The following is a 25,663-nucleotide window of genomic DNA, read 5'->3' on the forward strand; positions in this document are numbered from 1 at the left end:
AACAAGAAAACGACCAGAGATGTGTGTGTAGCAATACTTTATGATGTAGCACTTCGCATCGGTTAAACACGTCGTGCGAGCATAGAACAAAGAGTAATGTCAGCGAACACCACAATGCAGCGCTTTAGTCGCTACACTAGTTTTGTGCATTAATTTCAACACTAGTCCATTGTAGTCATCTATGGCGTGTATCAAAATAAATAAGATGGCAGTTTGTGGGTGAATGGCGACGATTTTATCCATTTGTCGTTTACAGTGCCGGGCAGAAATTGTTCGTTCAAATGAATATTTATAGAATATTTAAAAAATTTGAACGAGAAAATTCGTACTAGTGAAATTTTTTTACGTTATGTTATATGGACGTCTGACGGGACCAAAGGCATAGTTCGTAGTAATGAATTGTTCGCTCTAATGAAGTTCGTTAAAACGGTGTTTTACTGTAGATGGTTGCTGCAAAAGGCATATACGCAAAAATTTCATGTCTCTAATAATTAATTTTTAAAGTAAATCAATCACATTAAGTCAAGAAACACTGAAGAAAATACACAATAACTCTACCTAAATGAATCGGCTGCTCTGTTGTCAAATTGCATCTGATTTCGCATATTTCCACCTTGAGACCATGGGAACATAGATGGCGGCGGCTGCTGCTGCTGCTGATGATGCCCATGACCAAAGTTGTGTTGCTGGTTCTGACCAAACCCACGCCCCATGAAACCCCTGTAAAGAAACAACTCTCAGTACATAAAATTCATAATATAAATTATACAATCATATTTGTCACATAACTCACATTCCATGAATGTAAGGGAAGTAATTATATCTACAATCCCTAATGATTTCCATGGTAATTTTTGTAGGGCTGTTCTGATAACTCCTTTGCTGATAATTCCCACTACCACAACCAAGATCCTGATATGACAACCCTATAAGCATTTTCGCGAATATAATTTTACATCTAAATCTAGATTCAATGCAACTTTATTTTAAACATTGTCCATCATTTAATTATAAGGTAAACATCTTGATTTTTGTTGGCTTGTAGTTAAAGTGTTTAACAGTGCCACTGTTAATAACTTTTTGAGTTTTTCCTTTAAAAATGTAACCTAAATAATCCTAACAAGATATAAATATGATCAATACTATGGCAAAGACTGAGCGAATCTATGTTTATTGATAACCATATCGTACCACACACAGCTCTCTAATGACAATTACCGACGTGTTCACAAATCGCTGGGGGAGAGAAGCCACACTGGATAAAAAAAAATATGACACTCCCACCGAAAATACTGTCAGCTTAGTCTCGTTTCCTGCATTGTAGTTTGAAGAGGAAGGAAATTGTGACAGATAAGCCCATTTATTTTCTATAAATTACAAATGGTATTGTCCTGTTTAAAAAAAACAGCATTATAGGTCAGTTACGTTCCCGTTCTGCGTGTCTCAATTTGAACACACTTCCGAAAGCATACCTTTAACGGGCCGAGACAGATTTGGGAGGAGAGGGCAAACACACAGGCTATGCTACCACCTGTCAGAGGAAGAGAAGGGTTGCAAGGTCATGGTGGCTGAAGGGAAGAATGGAAGGATACTTGTTTGTTCTTGCAGCAAACAGAAGACGTCAGGCTGGTGTCCCCTGCTGCCGGCTAGCGTACGTCAAGTGGGCGGCTTTTAGTTTCCTCGTGCGTAAATTTGTTGCACAGAAAGATTACGAATACTGATACATTTTCAAATAAGCTGAATATTTAGTAGGTAGAATAAAAACCGATATCAGAAATCAATATCGGATATCAGAACAGCCCTAGTTCTTTTGTACATTCTACATTTTTCAGGTTAAACCACATATATTTAAAACAAAAGTGCAGAAATTGAAGAACATTATGACAAATATTAAACTAGAATTTGAAAATACGTTTTCACATGCTTACCTATTTTGTGGTACTAAGGGAGTCGGTCCAAATTTTCTTCCCTGAAACAGATTGAAATTATTCAATTTGTGTAACGCTATTAAAAATGTCAATAGATCTTCTCTATTCAAATTGATAGATTTACATCTCATTGTCAATGTCATTAGTGATAGTCGCACACAAACATACAGACCAAGGGTATTGGAACAATTGTCGACCATTACCTACTAAATAAGAAACCTAGGAATCATCCCAGCATTAGCATATTTAGCAGCAAAGGGTAACACACTTTATGCAGATTTTTATCGCTTTAGGTTTTTATATATACACACACACCTTTTTGGGGGCGACGCTTATGCAGGTAAATACGGTATTGACACAATACGACTAAATTTTTTATTTAAATAAGAAAATTGTACTAAAACATACTCCAATGACGTTGACGAAAAAAAAAATAACACTCAGCATATGAGTCTTTATTGCAGACAAACAGGGAGTTTATAGTTTAATTTTTGCAAGCACAGTTTTCTATTATATTTTAATCGCGAGTCATCCATTCAATTGTACTTATTCATGCCCTTTATTGTTTGTGCCGTCATTCAGTATACAGTAAAACCTCCATTAACGAATATTCTATTTAACGAAAAACCCCATACAACGAAATAAAATTTTGGTCCCACCGAACCGCCATAAGATCAATGCTGTTTTAACCTCTAAATACCGAATTTTATTTGTTCCAAAATAGTGAAATTCCCTTTACAACGAACTGCCGCTTTTGAAAAACACGCAAAAATAAACATCTCCTACAAGACATCCACTAATTTTTTTGCATTCACTGCTTAAAAATATGTGCGTATAACCTTAAAATAATAAGCAACATCGCGGAAGGCAATAAATAAACAAAGCATCATGGATAACACACGTCGTGTATACATGCCACACTTTGTTCAAAATGGCGGGTACATTTAGCGCTAGTGGCGGAAACCTCTCGTACCATCGCTCTGGCAAGACAAACAACTAGTGTATTTTGCGTTTCTATGGTTAAAGATGCGCACACGCAAATATTTTTAACTATGGTGTAGTACAATTTCCGTTTTTTCAGTTTTCACTGTTGTTTATTTATTTCCACACGTAGTTACGGAAATCAACACGTTACTACTGTAAAATGAATTCTAATCCTAAAAAGCTACGACAGATTAACGTTAAAATAAAATTAGAAATTTTAAATGCAGTTGATGAAAGTGGAAAAAAAAGTGATATAGCTAAACGTTTCGACATCCCGGCGTCTACACTTTCGACCATATTATCCAACCGGGAACAGATAGAAAACAACGCTTCTCTGGTAGGGACAAATCGAAAACGTGTGAAAGTATGTAAAAATGATGATTTGGACAAGATACTTTTTGACTTGTTAATGGAGGCTAGGGCATCAAACATCAACAAAGGCATGCCAGGAAGCACTGGGGATGGGAATTGATAATTTCCAAGCATCAAATGGTTGGCCATTAAAGTGTATTCTATGTACTTTTTCATGTTTAATTCCTCATATCGTATTAAACAGTCAGAAAGACAGTTCTAGCCATTTATGTGAAGCTTTATGGTGACTAGAAATATATCGTGCGAAACAGCCATTTAACAAACCCCTTTACAACAAACACTACAAATTTTGGTCCCTTGAGATTTGTTAAATAGAGGTTTCACTGTATCAAGGTTCGTTGCGAAAGTACCTGCAGAAGGGAACGGGGTCGCTGCCCCATTGCCTGGGAGCCTGGGTTCATCTTGAACTTCTTGGCCGGGGGACCAGACGACTGGGCAGGTTTGTTCTTCACCGCCACCACCTTGGACACTCCCTTAGGCACTCGCTTCTCCGTGTGGCCTTCCAGGGCCTGTGCCCGCTCCAAGAACAGGAGGATGTCCGGCCGGACGTTCGTCGAGGCCACGTCGAAGGGAATGACCTGCGGAGTCGATCAACCACAACTCTTACACCCAGATTCCTGGTTAGCTTGAGAAAATATTGACAGGAACTTTATTAATGTTTTTTTTTTTTTTCCATTTTAAATATTTCTTATATGGTAATTCTGAACAAGTGAACAAGAGCTCTGTCCCTAGATTTTTTTTTTTTAAATTAATTGTTTGCTAAGAGAGCATTATGATACTTCAAGTAGTTTACCAGAAGGTTCACCATTTAAACAAGTAGTTAGGTTAGGTTAGCTAAGTTTAAAATACTTAAAAATAGTGGACTGAAAAATTATTTGACTAGTTGTTTAGAATATACTGGTACCGGCAGTCGTTTGTATGCCTGAGCGCAGAAAAGCAGGGGAAAGAGCTACGCGTGCAGGTCAGACTATGTTATCAGCTGTTCAACAAACTTCAGCTACGAGTTTCGTTGCGTGGAAAGCTAGGGCGTGTACTCATGGGGCACATTCGTTTCACATTACCAAAGATGCGTCCTGTAACAATTTGCCTAGGGGCCCACGTTCGGTGCTGGTCTCCCTAGCACGAGCTTGGAAATGTAATCTCCGTGACTCGCAAGACGCTACGTAGTTTCAGAAGACTCTTCTATTCGATGTAACCTTGATATAGACATGTACTCGCCCAAGTACTCCATACTGATTAAACTATTCATAGAGAGTACTTAAAACCCTAATCATGTAAAATTTATTTGACTTAACATAAAAACAGTCTCTGTGACTGGAATATTAAACTTATTAGATATATGGTATAACAGAAATCTCTGCAAAGATAGTGATGTTCAATTTTTTGCTATACATTTTATTATTTTAATTTCAAAATTTTAGGCAGCGCATGCCAATAAATCAACCAGATGGTTAGTTTTTTCAGACTTCAATTACAGTTATTTTGATTTCTAACTGAAAACATATCTTTATCAGAATGAAAAATATCCTATAACCTATAGCTAAAGGTGTATGAAAAGAGCATTTAAAAATTTAATTTATAGGATCTATTATGTGATTTTTAGCATTTTATAGCATTTTCCATTTTGTGATTTTTAGCACTTTGTAGCATTTAAAAAAATTGTTTACTCACATTTATTTTTGTTGATTTTGTTGTAAATAATTAAAGCGTATGTACAACGCACATAGGTATTAAGTAATGACAGAGTGAATTTTAAAATGGAGTTCGCAGTTTTTTGGTGATTTCAGTTGCATGTTTTTAAATTACAGCAAAACCCCTTATTTGCACTTTTCATGGGGACAAAGTAAAAAAGTGTAAATAAAGGGAAAAGTAAGAAATACGTTAAAGTTAATTAAAATACAGTCGTATCCTGCAGCGTTCATAACAAATACGGGCTACATTACACATACGCATTGCACCACAGTAAAAAAATTAAAAAAAAAAAAGGGCCGCAAATTGGAAATTTACCGTCAATAGCGCGCTGTGCGCGGAGAAAGGTCATTGTACTCAATCAGCTGTTATGGCGCGGCATAGTCGCCGGCTGTCTCTCTCTGTTCTGAGCTGCGCATGCGCAGTATAACTCACTCAACGCTCCGCCCAGACTCCTGAAGTTCCATCAGCAGCCAACAAATAGATGCGAGCTTAGCGGAAAAAAATATAAGCTCCACCTCCCGTGTACCAGTTTTGTCCAGTTCTAATACCAGTTTATTGGTATACGCACCAGTTTTCTCGTTGCCGTGACATGTTCAAGTTTACGTTCATCTTGATGTCTTGATACCAATAATTAATTATTTACGATCCCCAGAAATAAATGGTTAGTTTAAAAAACAGGCGTCAACTGTACAATACTTGCGAAATTATAAAGTACATATAAAACAGTTACAAGACTGCGCTCATTCTATCTTGTGAAGTTAATGTCTCGTGCCAGTATTTCGGCTAAGTTGTGACATAAATATAGAATCAGAACTTATAAGCAGCCTCGTAAAGTCGTAATATTCCCGTTACGTTTATACATTCGTGAGTTTACGTTTTTCCCTAGTACATTTTAGGTTGTCTCCTACTATAATTACTTGGAATTTTTACACGCCTAGGCTTAAATTATTTTATGTTTAGAAATAAAAGCAACTTTTCATGTTATCAAATATATATATTTTGCGATTTAAAATTTTCGTTGCCGACTATAAATGTTAAGTTTTTCACAATGTTTTTAGGCCTACTATGGTTGTTACGTGAGGTAAATAGCGGGATGGATTCAATTTTTGAGACGTAATTTGCGTGAAAGTATTGTATTGGACTAAATGGGAACTAAACGGGACCTGAAGAATATAGTGCAAATAACGGGAAAATGTAAATAACTGTAACGTAAATAATAGGGATGTGCGAAAGTGACTTTATCCACATGAAATGAAAGTGAAAGAAAGTTTATCAAGTTTCGCGAAAGTGAAACGAAAATGAATTTTTCTATGAGATAAATATATTCTTAACGAAAGTTAAGCAAAATTTTTTAATTAACAAAGAAAAAAAGTGCCCCAAAATTTGCTCTTCAGTAATAAATTCTATTACATAAATCATTTTTGTACCTTTTGATGTATATATAAATATTACTATTTAATATAGTCAACATCCGCCCTAGACCACACAACACAGCCCCATGTCACTCGTAAATTTCAAGAATCAATCCAGATCTTTCAGCGCACAGACTATTTCCTTTACAGTCGTAATGTCGCAGTCTATGATAATATATTTATCACGTGCATGGTACTGATGAAAAAACACGTGACTACTGCGGAACGGCCGTCATCTTGCACCACTGTCACACATGGCTAGCTCAGGAAGCTGTAAACCAGGCAAGGGACATGGTCAAAACAAAACATAACAAATGGTTGCTGCCAAGTGACTTGTTGACCTTTTTGTCTAATTGGCTGTATATTATGAGGATTTTATATGCCAGTCAGAGTATGTAAATTTTAAATAAAGCAGACGACAATGTTTTTGTTTGGCTGTGCGCGAATAAAAGTAGGTACGTTCTTTGTTTATGTGTATACGGTAAATACTAAATAGTGTACTAACAGTTCTGGAATGTATGTTTTACGAATATAGTACCTACACTACTGTTTGAAAGCAAATGAATCAGGTAATTTTTCAAATATTGCATGATTTTGTTTTGATACCTAGGCCTACTGTAATCATGGTTGAATTTTGTTTACTTTATCTGCCATGTTTGTTCAAATTATGATTTTACCGTATTTTCATTAACGTGAGTTTTTTTCATCACCACGTAAATTAATCTTAATGGAAATCTTTTTTCTAATTAATGTCTTTATATGATTTGCATATGTTATTACATTATTAGTAATAACAAGCAAATCATATAAAGACATTACAGTAGAATCCCAGTGCTAAGTACTTACAGGTACCTCAAGTTTTTGTACTTAGTACTGAAACATGCATACATATCTTTACAAAGAGAAAAAAATATATAAAAAAAATAGCTACAGGAGAGCCGCAATGCCATATGTATTTGCAACTGCGACTTGCTTTTTTCCCCTTGTCTAGTTCTCTGAGTATATCCACTTTTTCCTTAAGCGTGAATTGCTTTCGTTTCTTTTTATCTCCAGGATCATTCATATTGTAGCACAAATATAATGCGGTGTCTAAATAACGTAACCTGAAAATAAACTCAACAATAACAATAAACAATCCCGGCAAAGACATCAAACAGTATTTTTAGCGTAGCGTAACACTTTTGTCTAAATAATTAATACTTCTCTCAAACCTCCGTCTTTCGATGTATCGAATGGTGTTGTGTTGTTCACGTCGCATACTACGTACGGTATAATCTATGGTTGTGCGCGCAACTGTTTGTTAACTTTGTTTTGAGAATTTAGAGGTTATAAAATATGTTGCGGTGGTATTTGTGTATCTTTGTTCTACTACATTAATCATTTAGCTGGAAATTTATTTACCAGTTTAAGTAAATTTTGGTGTAGTAATGCCACGCTACTAGTAGAATTTATACGTTATAGTGAAAATATGATACTTTAAACTGAAACCGTTTTGCATGGCGAAGATACGATTTTTGGCGGGCACTTAAAAAAAATTCGTTAAGTGAAATATACTTTATAATAAGGTACGTTATTGTACCGGTATTCTACTGTACATTTTTATTAAATTACGATTTCTTTTTCAACTAGAACAAACGAACTTCGGTAAGCTATTGAACTTTCGTTTGGCTCGAAATATTTCGTTAAAAACGAACTTCGACAGATGAAATTCTTACCGAAATCGAAAATGAAAGTAGCAAAATTTCGATTTCGGTATCGGTATACCAAACATTCGCACAACCCTAGTAAATAATGGGTTTCGCTGTATTTAATAAATGTTGAAGTATCACAAATAATCGCGGTAGTTGAAAAATTTCGCATCTATTTAGCATTTATCGCAATTGCGAATTTCATACACCTCTACCTATAGCACTTAAGGATAACGTAGCTTCCGATTAGTAAAACATCGTCGGAATAGGAACAGTAGTTTCAGAGATTACCCCCTACATCCAAAACTACAAAAACACTTTACGCTATAACATTAGTATAGACTATAAACACTCATTTATTTAAGTGTATTTTCCTCCCATATCATAACTCAATCTACAACAAGAAAACAAAATCAACTTGCACTGTTCAGAACGTAATACCAGTTTATTTACATACCTTAACAACTACAAAAGGCTCCGAAGTATCAACAGTCTTACTGCACATCAGCCTGAGGGAACTAGTTACGTCCTTGTAAGATATTATCAAATATGCAACTTTCTTGATCCATGCTGATTTTCGCAAGCCCAGAATTTCCTCTTTACCTGAAATGAAATCAACAAAAAACAAGTAATTGACAAACCCAACTTGAAAAAGCAATTTGGACACAAACAGCGAAGGTTTTACAAGGTGAAATAAGCTGACTGCACTATTTCATTAATACACCATAAAGCACTGAAATGCATCAAAAATCATGAAATCAATCAGCATTTATAACCAAAAATTATTTAAGTCAACCAAAACATAATCTTTTAATACAGCAAAATTCAATGAATGTAATTAATTTAGCAGAAAAATGTATATACTAAAAAGATTGGAAAAATATTTACTTATTTTATTTTGCAAGTGTTATTAGTAACTCATTGAATTATATAAAAAATGCAATATACGTATATTAGTCAAAATTTTTTAAGTGCCATATTTGTTCAATACTATGCTGTAGTTACGAATAAACAGAATTCATAAAAAAAATAAAAACATTAACACCAAATTCTCCTGTTTTTTTAAAAACAAAATCAACCTAAAAATATAACCATATGTATAATAATGTCCCCATTTTTTTTATTACTATCATTCATATTTGAAAATTCGACCATTCGCAAAAGCCCACCATTTGTTGATGTTGTGCCCACCTTAAGAAGTCTCACAACGGTCGGCAGGCACACAACACACAAACAAAACTTAAATGAATACTAGTGTTGGGCCGATTCCTAAAATATACTGATTCCAATTCCATTTTCGATTCTTAAATTAAAGGGTCAATTCTTCGAATCCGATTCCGATTCCTTAATTTTTATCTGACAATGTTCAACAGAGTAATATACTCAGAAAAAAAAAAGGTTGTTTAAAATTTTAAAAAATGTAACTGCGTTGTGTTTCATTTTCTGTACAGAAATTAACATCACACACAGCTTATGTAATGTTTAAAAAGTATAAAATAATAAAAAGAGGGAGACTATACTGGAATCGGTGGAACCGGAATCGACCCACCACTGACGAAAGCGGCACGGGGCGAGGGCACTCACTGCGGGCGTTGCTCGAGGTCTCCGTGATGACGGCGTACACGTCGTCGCAGTCCTTGAAGTGGGTCCTGAGCGACGCTACGGACGTGTTGGCGCCGCCCTGCATCAGCTCCACGTTGCCCAGGCCGTTTAGCTCGACGTTCCCGCGCGCCAGGGGCAGCATGCTCTGCACCCGGTCCAGCCCCACCACGGCCTTGCATCGCTGCAACCACCGACAGGCGGGGAAACACAAGGTATATAAAAAAAAAATTGGTTGTCTGTAAAGTCGGTTTACGGACGATAGTTTTTAACGTGACGTCATAACAAAACATTGATGAAATGATTGCATACTTTCATGAATAAAATTGAATCATTTTTAGTATCACTACTTTTGTATGGATACAAAAAAAGGAGTGAAGTGAAATCTACAATTTAATTCACATATTTACTTTTATTTGCACTCATTAATTCAAATATGTTTATTACTTTAACAAAGAGATTATTTTTACTATAACTTTATATACATGTTTGCTATTTAACTTCTTCCAATCTGTGTTATTCTGTTAAGGATAGGACGATGATAGGAAAAGTAGGAAACGAATGGGAGTGTTTCAAGTTTAATGTGCCTCGAAAAAGTCAAATTGATGGTTGTTCCAATCGAGTGGAAGAGAGATGGATGCGGCGCAAGCGTACAATGAGTGTAACGGGACACAGTGTAACGGGACACTTTTTCATGCGTGCAGCCGGCGTTCATCGATTTATTAGACGTTGTCACATCAAAAAAAAAAAAGAATTCTTTCCCTTTGCATATTTTGTCGGATACTGCAGGGATCAGTGCCCTGCGGCAATACAGTGAGACACGGACCATAAAGACTTCCACTAATTCACCAATTAAAAGTGTAAATTAGAAGAAAAAAAAAAAAGCAACTATAGCAAGATTGTAATTGCTGTAATTGCTGGATTGAAAGCCTTTAAATGTGTCTACCCCACAAAAAGTGAATTATTTCAAAATAGACTTTCACCTTCCTAGAGTATAAATAAAAATAACAGAGAATCAATCTGGAAATTTTGTTTAATATTAACACATGAGCACTACCTATTATCTAGTCTACACAAACATTGTAGAAATCACAAAATGTTCTCCTTGAAAACACTTCGGTCTTGATCTAACAATCCGCTATATTTAACAACTCTTCGTAACTTTATCTCTATTAATACGCAGAAGCCGGTAATCTCCAAAATTATTGGAAATAAATTTAGTGTTTGATTATTGAAGTTAAATAACCATTAAAATAAATGGCTGCAAAGAAAAATTAACGCTGTTTGAGATCAAAATACGTGTTCGCAAACAATTACTATCAATTCACCTGAAATTATTGAGTAACTGTTATCAAACTTATAGGCATACATGCCTAAATATTTTTTTCCCTTGTTCAACTACACATTTATAGTAAAATGCCTGACATTTCACGAAAAGATGGAAAATCAACCGAAATGCAAAATTTTTTTTAGGTGCCTAAAACGTTAACGTGGTATTTTCCTTTTCACTATTGTTAGCTCGAGAATAAATTCCACTAATATTATGTAATTTCCCTTGCGTTTCCCTGAATTCCTCGACGGTTTTAAACTCCCCGATTTTTCCCAGTTTTCTAGTCCTGTCAGGAGCGTGCCTAAGGGTGGGGGGACGAGCGGGACCGGACCCCCCCAGGGCTAAAAATATTTTAATATTAAATTCATAAAATGAAAAAAATAAATACATATTTAGACTTCATAAAACTGACTTTTATGAAGTCACGGCCAGTATTTTTTAGATAGCCTAAATCAGCAATATTGAACACGTATTTTTCAAAATTCCCGGGGGAGGACCCCCGGACCCCCGCCTTCCATACCCCCCCGGAAAGCCCTAGCCTTCTGCCTGCCTACCCCCCCCCCCCCCCCATCAGAGAAAAATCCTGGGCACGCCACTGAGTCCTGTAGCAACAGTGTCTATCCTTAGGAACCATCCCACAGAGTGAATTCAGGCAGGGACAGATGGACGGACGGATCGGCACCTTGGCCAGGTACATGCAGACGAGGCCGGTGGCCACGCCCATCTGCAGCACGCCCGTCCCGGGCGCCAGCCCCAGCTCGTCGACGATTGTCTCGCACAGCTGCGGCGTGCAGCCGCCGTCGCCCCAGAAGAAGGTGTTCCGGTAGAGGCGCACGCGGAGTCCCGCCACCTCCTCCTGCAGGTAGTCGTCCCCGTAGACGTGGTGCCAGGCGCCGGCCTTGCCCTGCCGGCGGCCCTCAGCCGTGTTCGGCTCCACCCTGCGGGGGCCACGCGCGCGTTGCAACAAACCACCAGTCGTCCAGTCCCATCGCTTTCCGCAACACGGCGACACTCCTAACGCTAAGCAAACTTAAACCATAATCAGAGACCCGTGAATTTCGCGGATTCATTTCGTGTTGTGCTAAAATTCAAATGATTATACCTTAGTGCTGCTTCTGTCGTTGGTCCACTGTTGATCTGGAGGACTGAGGGCCAGAGACCCCATGCTCACTGAAGTGTCGAATCACGGGCCACCCAGTCGAGACGACTCGCAAGTCAGCAGCCAATGAACATTTGGCATTTGCCCGAGTGTGTAGAGGATATTGGGGTCTATCCTGGAGGTAATTGAATCCGCGAAATTCATGGGTCTCTAATCATAACATGAAATATATCTATTATTTGCAAGAACATGCCATTTTTTTAATTAGAAAGCTGTTACTAGAGACCGGAAAAATTCGCGAATTCACTTCGCGATAGGCTAAAAATACAAATGGTTATACCTCAGTGCCGCCTCTGCCATTGGCTCACAACTCACCTGGATGACGCTGGGCCAATGAGAAACACCCGACCAAAGCTTTATTGAATCACAGGCTACTACGCTGGGACGTCTCACAAGACAGCAGCCAATGAGTGGGTGACATCTGACCGAGTGTACGTAGAACTATGGAGTTCATCCTGCAGGTCATTGAACCCGTGAATTTTTCCGTTCCCTAGCTATTACCCTTTCGGAGAGAATTTTGCGTGAATTAAGTTGATAATTTTTAGCTAATTTACATTTTACTAGCAAAACCCCGCAGATGTCCCGCCAGTGTTTATTTATTTACCTATATATACCTGTATGTAATCTAGAATCTATAAATCATTTGAAATTTTTTTTACAATTTTAATTCCCTCACCAAATACTTATCACAGTCCCTTTCACTATTTGTTGTAATTGAGGATTAAAAAAAGTAAAAATCACAATATACCCATTTTCATGACGATCGGTTTAACCCTGTAGAAGTTGATGCGCTGCAGTGCCATCTAGTGGCGAGTTATATCAAAATGAACAACGCAAAAATATTCTCTGTGTTCAAATATCTATTTTTTACAAATTTTCTTGGCGATTGGTTAAATGGCATAGGTTGATGAGCTGCCATGGAAAAAAACTTTGATGTGACAACATTCATAGAACAAATGGTGTAGTAGTTTATCAACGTCACATATATTCATTTCTATATATAGATATGCGACTAAACTGAAGCGAGCCGTGAAAGAATATAAATGCAAGTTAGTAAAAAAAGGCTGTTGGAAATCAAATAATAAAAGTTAAATTACTTCTGCACTATATTGTTTGTTTTGAGATTTTGTGTGACCGTCAAATTTCATGATAAAATGTTCCAAACAAAGAGAATGGGTTTTTATAAGAATTGATTTAAATTTTAATATCAAATAATCACAAATATATAATATTTTTGTACAAAATTTAAATTTTCGTTGAAAAGTCTAGATACAGCTCATCTGAGACTTTACAAGTTCAGAAAATGGTGTGGGGCTAACATTATCTGAATTTACATATCTGATTTTATTAATGCATTTTCTGAAATTTTGAGAATTAAATCATTTTAGGAAATTGATGACACTTTAAAATTTCTATGATAATCTTTATTAACTTGTCATTTAAAAAAAATATATTTTCTGAAGTTTGCACAACTTCATAAAAAAACACAAGATGGAATGTCCAACTTAGTCGAGTTGGCTCCACACCACTATACAACCTATTTTGTGGTCATTACGAAGGGAGTTTAGACACAAAAAATAGCCCTTTTCCTCGCTACTCGGACAAGGAACAGAGTAAGTACCCTGCCGTTCAGTTCAGAGTACCTTCTCAACAGCAGTTAAGAGGCCGTAAAACCCCACCATATGTGCTCCAGACGGCACACAAAGTTAACACGTGTCTACATACAAATCTGCCTCATGCTATTCTGTTGCAGCCATGCAAACAGGGGGCACAACTAACCAAATCACCTTTAAAAGCACTGAAACGTTAACAAGCAAGAACTTTTTTCCTGCTAAAAAAATGTGTAATGAACTGCAAACACTAGTACATTTGCTTAAAAAGTGATAGGAAAAACCTTATCCTAAAGTGTCACTTTTTTATTTTATTACCTGTTGAGTGGTCAAATGCCACAGTGGTAAAACCACTGGCAAAAAAATTATTTTTACGAGATTTGAACATGTAGTGGCCAGGGCAGTTAGGCACTGTAAAAGCAATCTTTTACAGCATACTAGCAAAGAGATAACACCAAATGGGAATCATTTGAAGATAAGGGAAACAATGATTATTTTAATGGAACACTCAAAATGTTGAACAATTTTGGCAAACATTAAAACTTGCAGATTTCAAATCTACATTAAGAAATAATAGAGCATATTGTGTTTTTTTAATAAATTTACTCTCAAAGGCACATCACTCCATGCCATCTTGGGTTTTATAACATTAAGCCTTGGTCTTAAATACCATATTTTTTTTTAAATATTTTTTAGTTCATTAATTTATTTAAGGGCTATTTCAAAAATTTTAATTCACTACTTCTTGTGCACTTATTCTGCTAGATATATTTTCAACAGATACTCACTTACTGTAAAATCATTTGTGTATACAGTAGAACCCCGATTATCCGCGACTCGATCATCCGATTCACGGATTAACCGCGATTTATGTCCATCAAGTCCAATTTTTTAGTTACATATAACCAAAGATACAAAATGTATGTAAATGTTAAAATACTTTGCAAAATGTATGTTGGTCAAAGTACTTTGACTCAGTTATGTTTATATACACAGAAAGTTTAAAAAAAAATACTAGTACATACATACGTATGTAAATAATATTTTTGTGTTCCATATTACGTAAATAGATTATACACTGGTGCGCGATTCCACGTCCGCTTGACCGGACTGTACACTCCCGCGCGCAGCACGGCGCCGTGCCTCAGAGATTACCCGGCGAATGGAGACAGTCCATTCCATTAGTGTACGTTGTTGAAGCGTGAAGGTGGTGATAATTTTATGTATTGTAACAGTGATCTGCATTCCGACGGATTATACCGTAGTGTTGTGCGGAAGTGTTGAGCGCAACATTTCATCATGTCATCAAATGAACAGAAAAGAAAGCGAGTGGTACTGTCCATCGACAGCAAAACAAAAATTATAGAATGATTTCAGAGTGGAGAAACGATTGCAAACTTGCGACTGAGTTTAATGTCGGTAACACAACAGTGCGCGACATCATAAAAAATCGCGAAAAAATCCTTCAGTTTGCTTCATAGGCTGACACTTCAAGTGGATTAAATAAACGCAAGACGATGAAAGAATCCACATTTAGCAGCTTGGACACTTGTTTGTTTGAATGGTTTCAACAGAAAAGGTCGGAGGGTGTACCATTAAGTGGCGTAATTTTATCACAGCAGATGTAATTTTTTTTAAAAAAACTAGGCTTGACAGAAGAACCATTTTCCTGGTATATTACTTCTCCGTTATTTTATGAGCACCGACTGTACGACTGTACTGTGTGTGTGTTGCAACTAGTGCTTGGCACGCAAGATAAATTCGGCCTATCACTTGCTGACGCGGCGCAGTGTTACGACGGTGTTTGTTTATTTCAAAACTCAGCTAAGAGTGAACGGAGAATAGATATAACGACCCCTCACGGTTCCCGAGATTAGGGTCGTTATAGAGAGGTGGTCGTTGTAAGATTTCCGACCCATTTGCAACACTAAGTCATAATAGGCCGTTTTTGCACTAATTCCACGTTCAGCAAGCTAAAAATAAAAAATCTAACATTTAAAATTCATATAAATAAAGGGGGATAAAAACACCGTGAATTATACCAGACAGAGACACCGTTTCAAAACCATCAAATCAAGTCTCAATGCACTGGTATGAAAAATCTTATCTCGAAAAGAATTTTGAAGGCAGTCGTTCTGTAAAACAATAACCAGCCCGATGGTGTTACTGACAACAGAGCAATGAGCTAAGTGTGGCAGCGTCGCTTACGGGCGATGAAAAGAATGCGTGACCTTGGCAGCTATCAGCTGTCTTGGGCCCTCGGACTGGCGGGCGGCTAGTCACACACCTCGGTGCAACAACGACTCGCGTGCCGTCTCCGCACACGAAAGACTTAAAAACCACTGCTGCCCAAGCACTAAGCAGTCCGCTTCTATGTCAACAACGCACACGCACACAAATAATGTGTATATATGTAATCTCCGAATGTCCACAGATGGCTGTCTGTGGTCTAATGACCTTTGAGGCAAGCATGACTCGGCTAACCGCGATTTTCGATTATCCGACTCACTCGTCCCCTTCATTAACACGGATAATCGGGGTTCTACTGTAAAAGACTAAATTTCTTCGTACTATCATCACTTGTACAATTTTTTATACCCAAAATATTACACTATTTGAATATCTATAGAAATTATTTGTGGCAGATCAACGAGTGCAATGGAGGTATCGAGTTCAAATTTAAGAAATAGCCCTTAAAATAATTATATGCATGTTTGTACCCTCTCATGCAATCAAAAATTAAGGAGTGTTTAAGGACCCATTAAATAATCGCCTTCACCACTATCGAGATGTAGAAAAATATTTATATCACAAAATACCCTAAAAAATAAATTAATCTTAAATAGTTAATGCACAAAAAATAATTTTGTCATTTGGTTCAATCCTTACGGATTAACTCCAAATACCCCATCACCCCCCCCCCCCCCCACTAACAAATTTTTCAGAATCATCTCTGGAACCCATATCTAAACAAGCCCCAAATTTTTATTTGATCATAAAATTACAGTAAAACAAAAACATACATTTTTAGCTTAAAGGTGGTAAACAAAAAAAAAGCTAAAAACACAAATTTTTATATATAAAATTTAATCATGAGGCTTGAAATTTTTAAATTGTACTGGGAATGAGCAAAGTATTGTTTGTTGCCAAGTCAGAAACAAAAATAAAACTATTAAAATATCTGCATTTATCTATTACTTTCACACTATCAGTCGATATTAAGGAGTTCTTAAAGATTCTTAGTGTATTGTAAGAACTTTTAAGGGCCTTAATTTAATCAAAGTCCAATAAAGGACTTTTTAAGGATATTAAGGAGGCGTACAAACACTGTAATGGAAAAATATAAATCAACATGGCATGAAAGACCACGCCTTAAGCCAAAGCTTGCAGGACTGCACTTTATGTCTCTACACTACGCAGGCAACTGCTGATCAAAGTACATCGATTGGTACAATAATTATACCAGAAGTAGTTAACTGCTTGGATTATGGAATTTTTTTTCCTGTTTGTTTCATACCTTAACGTATAACAAAAAAGGCTATAAGAAGGTACAAAAGCTAGGAATTTAGATAAACTAATAATTGAGTTATAGCTTAAAAATTGAAAACCAAAGATGGCAGGTGCTAATCCCCTTAAAAAATAAGTAGGCATTCATATAAAGCTGTACTAATTATAATTAGCACAGTTCATATGAAGAGAATTTTCAAATGCCAAAATTTTCCAAATCAGGCGGCCAGGGCAAAGCCCCGCAGAGCCGCGGACGGCCCGGAGTGATACCTACTCTGTGATAGTTTTCATGTGGATGGACTTGACGGCGCATTCCTTGCCGTCGCCAGACTCGAACAGATCCTTCAGCAGCGGCTTGAGGGACTCGCAACCCCCGGCCCCTTCCGCGCTGCCCTCGGAGTGCACAATCAGCACCACCATGCACTCACCCACGTGATTCGAGCGAATCATTACCGAGTCCCAGTAGCCCTTCCGGACCCGCAGGTCAAAGAAGGGCCTCCCGGACGACTCCATAAAGTTCGCGAGGACCTGCGGGACAAACCCCCCCGGAGCATACAAGTCTCGCCCTCGACCACCAGGGCGCTGCTCCGGCAACGATGGCCCGGTTACCCCGCGTGCCACTGTCCGGGTCACGGCGGGGAGAGGCCGGCTTCGACCATCTCGCCACTACCGAGGCAACTAGCGCCCACGTCACGAGGGAATCTTTTCCATTCTCAGGACCTTAAAAATGGCAAGGCTACAGAAAACTGGAGTGGACACTTATGTTTTGATTTCCCACGATGCCATAAACAGGCAATACGTATCAGTAGTAAAATTTATATTGTATTTCAAGATGGCTGTGAATTAAATACAATTAATTCGCAGGGGTAAAAATGCACTTGTTCACAGATTCGCTCATTGTACTACTAACGACCGACTGTTTTGTCACCTACAAAAAAAATTATAAACTCACAACATAATCACTTTCAACAAGTTGAAAGCACATACAAAACTCAGGTAAAAACCTGCTGGACGTGCTTGACTAGCAAGTGTCTGTGTTAACTAGTTATGGACCAATTTAAGGTTGATTTCAAAAGCGTTCAGATAAATGCAGAGACATTATATTATATGTTGTCAACATATAGATTATACAAGAATAACGTGCTTTGATGGATGAAAAAAAAAAAAGAGCAGATTTATAGAAAAAAGTACCTGATATTGAGGTTGGCCTCTATTCAGTAACCGGGCGGCCTGGTGGGTTTGCACCGCCACTGACGTCACGCGCGCATACCTTCTGGAATTAAGAGTGTCTAGGTCTCCTCACACCCCTGTCCCTGTACACTCCTTCCTCAGCTGTTATTTATTCCTTAGCAACCTGGGACCTCCACAGGCTTTCTGAGGCCACCGTGTGGGGTGACGTGAATAAGCGCCGCTGTTCTGGATGCTTCGAGTGTCGAGTCGGCCCTGGATGATATGACATGACATGTCACAACCACACCAGTAAGTTCCAGAAAGACGGCTACGGGTATAATAGCGGCGACGCCGGCCTCTGCGGCCGTTGAGTTTTAGAAGGCGAGTTGAGTGAAGTGAGAGTTCGGCGAGCAGCGCAAGACGCGGAGTGACAGGACTGTGCGCGTGTGACCGAGTGGCACGAGACTGTGTGTGGGGACAAGTGTGGTAAGGGAAGAACCACTGTTGAGCCTAGCTTTAGTGAGGAGTGTGAACTGTGGACTGGATAGATATTTAGTGATTTGTGAACAGACATTAAGTGTGGTGATTTAAATAGTAATGGAAAAATTAGTAGCAAATAAAACTGTAAAATTAACTGAGCTATTGATACGAACCTGTTTTTCCCCCCACTCATAATAATACGAAGAACTGCCAGATATATCAAATCAAACCAATTTTTTGTAGCAGAACTGATTAACTTAGGAATCTGTTGCAAAACTGAACTTATAAGTGAACTTGTACAACGACCCAATTTCAAAATGTTAACTGCTGTTAACTGCCATTTTTGAGGTCCCTACCAGCAGATCACACATGATACCACAAATTTCAGATGTAGTCGAGGGTTAAACTTCCCACACACTCAACAAATACAAATGACAAGCAACTTCACTGTGCCGTGAAAAATTATGCCTCAAGAGTGAACGAGGCACAGCTTCAAATGCTTGCTGTTAGTTTGACACCACTTGCTGAGGAAGCAACAGCCTCTTCCCCCTTCGTGTTTCCACAACAGACACTTCCCCTACTGTCTTTCACAGCCGCATGCTCCAGTGCAATTTAATGCACAATTAAAATAAACATTTACAACACAGCTCAATTTACGATATTCTGGTGCAAATCATATATTAAAAAACCAGATGAGCCACCAATACCGTAAAAACTCCACCAGTGGGACGTTTAAAAGTCACTTGCCGTACTATGGCATGGTCGTCAAAAGCCAGAACAGAGAAAGGCATCCCTGATCCGTCACTGACTGATGCCTCCATGTCCTCCGATCAAAATTTTGCAACCACGATTGGAAGTAATCTGTTAGCCTGTAGTTTACTGTACCACAGCATTACCATTGTCTCGCTGACAAACCAGCATCCACGCAGTACACTGAACCACTGCCATTCTGCACAGATGCCATGATGCAGCAAACACAAACTGTCATCACGAACATGTTTGCCATGACAATATGGTAAATATTGTCAGTGTAAAAATAACGCTTTATGAATACATACCCAGCTCTGAACTTTTAAATCTTAGAACAGAGAAGAGAGATGGGATAACGTGGTGGTCGCTACCGACCTCAACATGCAATAAAGGAGCAAGGCGAGTCCCTTTTCACTCTGCCCATTCCGGCCCCAGAAATATATAAAGATGCAGTCACTTTGGACCAACCACCTGTTTTAAGAAATAGCACCCAATAGCGAGAGGTGACACAGCAGCATTCACAACTCATAAACCTACCTTTCTATATTCAGTTTCTGGTTAAGTGCTGAAATTCCACTACTGTCCGATAAAGGCACACAGAAAGTGCACACATATAATGGCAAACTGAGATCATTTATATATAACAAACATTTTTAGATGGACAGATGGTAAAACAATTGTATTTAATTATACTCCATGTGTGCAGCATTTGTGCACAATAATCAAGAGTTTGAAAAGCATTACGGCATGATGATAAGACAAAAAATGTTTTTGCTTATCTGTATGGAAACAAACCTGAAAATGTCACAAAAGTAAGTCATTAGCTCAATTTCATAGTTACAGTTTAGATGAATTAAGAAATATGAATATGTAAATTAAAATACATGTACAAGATATAATTGTAAAAATATCAGGAATAAATAACTATAATCATCAATCAGAGAAAAGATTTTAGTTTTATTTTTAACTCAATTTTGTTTTTAAAATGGCTAATATTTTAGTGTTATTGGTTTTATAACTGCAGCTTGGTTATGAAAAAGGAAGTGTGATCCATATATGCCACTTAAATGTTTCTTAAAACTACTACACTAATATTCCAAGTATACAAACAGTAAAATTTTAATTGTGATACAAGCTGAATTGAGATGAAGTAATTTTTAGTGTGAATATCTAAAGCAAATACAGTGAAACTCTATTACGAGATTTTTCAAGGGACTGTCTAAAAAAAAAATGCTGGAAAAACTTCTCAGAAGCAAAATGGGAAAATTTCCTCTCTTTCACAGTTTACTTATAATATAATTGAACAAATTTGCAAATGGTAACAAATTCTTACAAAAAAATTGAGCCTAAGACTGTAACAACACAAAGATTAAATTTCTTACTGAAATAAACTAATCCTAGCTAATGCACACGCATGCACGCACGTGCGCGTGGCACTAATGTCCTCCGTCTTTCCTCTCTTCATCCTATATGGCCCTTCCTGCCCCCTCCCCCTTCTCCATAACACTATCTAACAAACAATACAAGAAAATAATTTATTTTTATACCCATGTTTCCCTTCCCATCTTCTCCAAGAGAGAAAAGGTGCAGACTGTTTCCTAGTAAAAATTTTTTTTGTGAGTTTCTTCAATAAAAACAAGCACGCCTTTACAGCAGTTTTGTCATTAATGAAATTTTGCAGTCGAGAGCGTAGGAAATCTCGCGCAAAAACACACATATTGCGTCAAAAAAAACCTGTCGAGATGGACGTGATAATTGTGTACCGCCGCACACACTCCCTTCCCCTCTTTATCACTGTCTGGTTTATTTATAGATTCCCCCCTCTTGCCTAGCACCAGCCCCAATGGCAGACAGCCTGATCACTTACCGGCATCGGGTGGGTAGCCCACAACAGGTGGCAGACGTAGGTTAACGGCACAGTTCACGATGCTTTACACTCATTGCTGAGATATTTTAACTACACAATTTATAATTTATTTACTAGTGACATATTCATTAAAAACCAACACAGTCTAGTTATTTAAGCATTTAATGAACCGCAACAGTGCAATGTTATTTTTTTTATATCGAAAATGTAAATTTTCGCTTATGGATAGCAATACATTTTACTAAACAAAAACTTGGCATAAAATCTGCACCCATACGCGGGTACAGTATCTTCAATTTCATAAATTAACCCTATTTCCATTTATATCAACTTTCCTTTCTGCGTTTTTTTTGTATTGACTCACTCTTCTGCTTTTATGGTTTTATCAAAAATTAACACCAAATCTTGGCCCTAATGATTAAAAATTCATAATTTTTAATGCCATGCTATCACAAAAGATGCCCAAAATGGAAGAATATTACATAGAAAAAAATACAGAATAGAGGAATTACAAAATAATTTAAATAGTATATTTTCATTGCAATGAGAAAATAAAATACTTTATCAAAGAAAATATTTGATAAAATAGCCAAACCTTTCTGACCTTAAAATCAAACACACTTTTGTTTTTTCAACAGAAAATCTTCAATACCTTACCTGAATTTCCAAATGTAGGTTTTACTCAAGACATGTTTGGCTTGGCACTTATATGAAGAGTGACTTCATGAATAACATTCAAACACTTAAATAATTGGTCAATACAAGCAAACTAAAAATAAATCAATTATTATGAGAGTAAGATTAGTACATGTATTCTGTAACACCAAAGTTTACCAGCAACCCTAAAATATTTATTTTGCATCAAACCTACTACTGCCACTAACAGAAGTGGAATAAATTCCTAACATATTGGGATTTCTACATTACAAAGTCATCAAGTTTAATTCTGAGAAAAAGTTTGTATCATGGAAATACATAAGAAGAATGTCAGGCAATAATGTCAGCAACAGATCTCTGCCCTTCCCTCACCCCCCAAGTACTTACTGGCGCCTGCAAAGTTTTATCTCCAAACTGGCAAACAAAAAAAGTTCGCTTTTTTATTCAAGCTTGCGTGGATTGGCTGGATATCCAACGCTTATACCGTTTTTTGATTCCCTACCATTTAAAAAAAGAATGAAAACCTTAAAGATAGATGTAACATAATATTAGAGAATTAAATTTCATACAACAAAAAATTAAACAATTAATAATAATTAAGTCTTCTTAGATCTGCATAAATTAAACTCAGTTAAAACTGGGTGTTCACAATTCTGTAATAAAATTTACCAATTTTTCCTCTCTCAAAATAATTCACCTTTTCATAATTAATTATCTGAAGGAAATAAAGAAAATCCAACCTCCACCATCACCATAGCTTGCCCAGTTCAAACGGAACCTTGCAATAATCCATTTTATAGGATGGATGACTAACTAAGCACTAAATAATTATCTGATAAAAGATAAAAAAAAAAATAAGAAAACACTTTCAGTCTGGGTGATGGTAGACTCTAGCATGGCATTTACCGCCCCCTCCCCAACGCAAATTACATTCACTGGTAAATTTAACAAGATTTTAAAGTAAATCCCTGATCAATTTCAACTTCCCTTAATTTCCAGAACGTGTACATCATGCAAAAAAATTATAGTTTACCTCCCAAAATATGGAAAAGAAGAAAAGGCTTTTCTTCTCGTGACACGTGGTTTAAGCGACCCACTCAGGTTAACGTCATCAGTAGGCACGGACCAGGGATATTGGGGAAGGGCTACAGCACGGAACCGACACAGGATCTGCCAAGGAGTGGTTTTGGGCAACAGAGGGAAACCAAACAGCCTGTATCTCGAAGGTAACAATTCACCCAACGAACGGCAAAGTGGGCAGGAACACGTGTGCACCTTCAGCACGGTCCGGATGGAACTGCTTCGCGGGATGCGCGAGGGGACGTCGCTGCCCAAGCTCCAGTAGCCCAGCTCCAGCTTGCCCGTCTCTGGGTTCACACCTGGAACAAGCCACCACTTTCAGTAAAATAAAAAAAGAGTGGCCCAAGACACAGCTGCCTTGTTAGCTACTGCAGGATAGGACTACCGTAGCACATTTCTCGACTTTGTGCAAGTGGATTACGATGTGCCTGCGGAGGATGAAACGACACGTGTTGATTTGTCTAATTCTAGTGCAGGCGAAGCTACTGATGAAACTAGAGGTGAAGAAAATGAAAATGATCAGGTACAATATGCATTACCTAACAAGGATATAACAAGTTCTTTAGCCACATTGGAATATATGCTATCAAACTGATGACTGACAAAGACTAATGGTGTAATGGAATTTGAAATAAACAAAAATTAAAAAAAAAAGACTTAAAAAAACTATTTCATAACATATTAATATGCACTAAAAAGTAAAAAAAAAATAATTGCGTATTCTTCTACAACTTAATAATCAACCGACTTTTTCTATTCATCGATTATAACGATAATATAATGTAGTTAAGTTACAATTATTGTTATTTTTGGAGTCGGTACTTAATAACGATGAGATATCAATCACCATCATTACTTCCACCAGCACTTCTTAAGATATCCATATCATTTAATGGTAGCACTTAAACATTATAAATTATTACAATTGGATCTTATATTAATTGAGAATCATTTTTACACTGAAAGTAAAAAAAAAAAATTGTGACATTTATAATAATTAGGGCTGTACGGGATAGGTAATTTTGGTTCGGGAAAAATTCAGGCGGGAAGCTATGATTTCCCTCGGGAAACGGGACGGGAACGGGAACGGGAATTATTTAAAAGTGCAATATGTATCCAAGCAAATTTATTTATTTCAAAAATGGGCTATCAAAACCATATCATTTTAACTTTTAAAAGCCATAGTATTAAAATAAAAATTTTGAAAAATAAACAATACTATGAAATGCCTCCATTTTCGTGTATGAACACCAGTTCCTCTGTATGTTCTGAGGAAAGGGACATACGCTTGGGGGATACAATGTTCCCAGCAGAAGAAAACACACGTTCACTTGCTGTTTCTGTTGCAGGGATGCCTAAATACTGCATTGCAACTTTACACACGTTAGGGAATGCATATTTTCCTTTTTCTCTCCACCACTTTAGGGAATCATCACTTCTTTGTATAACAGGCATACTGAAATAGCAATCAGTGTCTGATGACATGATCTGGTTACTTGATTCGCTCTCAGCAAGTTCGTCAAAAACACTCCAGAGAGAAGTAGAACTCTGTGCCAACTCACTGGTACCTGCAGTTGTTACTGAAAGAAAAAGAAACACCACATTCTTACACAATGCTATAGTGGCTTTTGTATAAATAAAATAACTAGGCCTACAAATAAATTAAACAATACCTGGTTGTGCCGTTGCCTGTGTGATTTCTATTACTTTTTTATCCAGGTGGTTACGTACCAAAAGTTTTTCTTCCGTTGGAATTACAACAGCCTTAAACCCCGGGTCTACTAACATTGCAGTATAGTATGGCTCTTTTCGATCGTAGCATGGAAATCATGCTTGGAGAGCCAGAAGTACCTCATTTGCAAACTCCCATCCCTGTTTTGCATTGGTGTTGATGTAGGCCTTCAGACAATTTTTTAGAGAAAAAATGACCGGAATGACCATTGATGATGATGGTGAACGTTCACCACAAAGTTGGGTTGTAGCATCATACAATGGTTGCAATATATTAATGTAAGAGTCAATAAGGTTCCATTCACTCAACTGCAGATTTTGTCCATGTTCAGTGTTGGTAAGTGACGAGAAAGAGGTATCTTGTTGTCAAACAATTTCAGCATTAAAAACTCTGAATTCCATCTTGTCTGACAGTCTTGAATCAAGTTTAGTACCGGCAGATCTAGTTCTTCTTGAATTCGATGCAACTGTTCAGTTGCTCGCGCACTGTGTTTGTATCGTCCAACAATCGAACGTGACTTTTTCAGTACCTCTTTGATCTCACATGTTACTTTAACAGCATCTTGCAATACAAGCTGCAGTGTATATGCAAAGCACTGCAGCTGCGTAAACTTAAGTTTGCATAGTGAAAGTCCCAACTTAAGGTT

General features: G+C 37.4%; 1 protein-coding gene across 1 annotated transcript in view; it reads right to left on the reverse strand.

Moving 5' to 3' along the window:
- The window catches only part of LOC134537586 (uncharacterized), a 49,852-nt gene that overhangs the window by 12,140 nt on the left and 12,049 nt on the right, over nt 1-25,663 (reverse strand). Inside the window, exons 7-14 of the mRNA XM_063378174.1 lie at nt 23,481-23,584; nt 17,556-17,809; nt 11,688-11,943; nt 9,661-9,859; nt 8,534-8,679; nt 3,635-3,862; nt 1,929-1,969; nt 559-720 (exon numbers count right to left, since the gene is read on the reverse strand). Coding sequence (XP_063234244.1) covers nt 559-720; nt 1,929-1,969; nt 3,635-3,862; nt 8,534-8,679; nt 9,661-9,859; nt 11,688-11,943; nt 17,556-17,809; nt 23,481-23,584 — 1,390 coding nt within the window. The remainder of the gene's footprint in view (nt 1-558; nt 721-1,928; nt 1,970-3,634; nt 3,863-8,533; nt 8,680-9,660; nt 9,860-11,687; nt 11,944-17,555; nt 17,810-23,480; nt 23,585-25,663) is intronic.

The sequence above is a fragment of the Bacillus rossius genome, chromosome 12 (genome assembly GCF_032445375.1).
Source record: "Bacillus rossius redtenbacheri isolate Brsri chromosome 12, Brsri_v3, whole genome shotgun sequence".
Classification (NCBI taxonomy): domain Eukaryota; kingdom Metazoa; phylum Arthropoda; class Insecta; order Phasmatodea; family Bacillidae; genus Bacillus; species Bacillus rossius.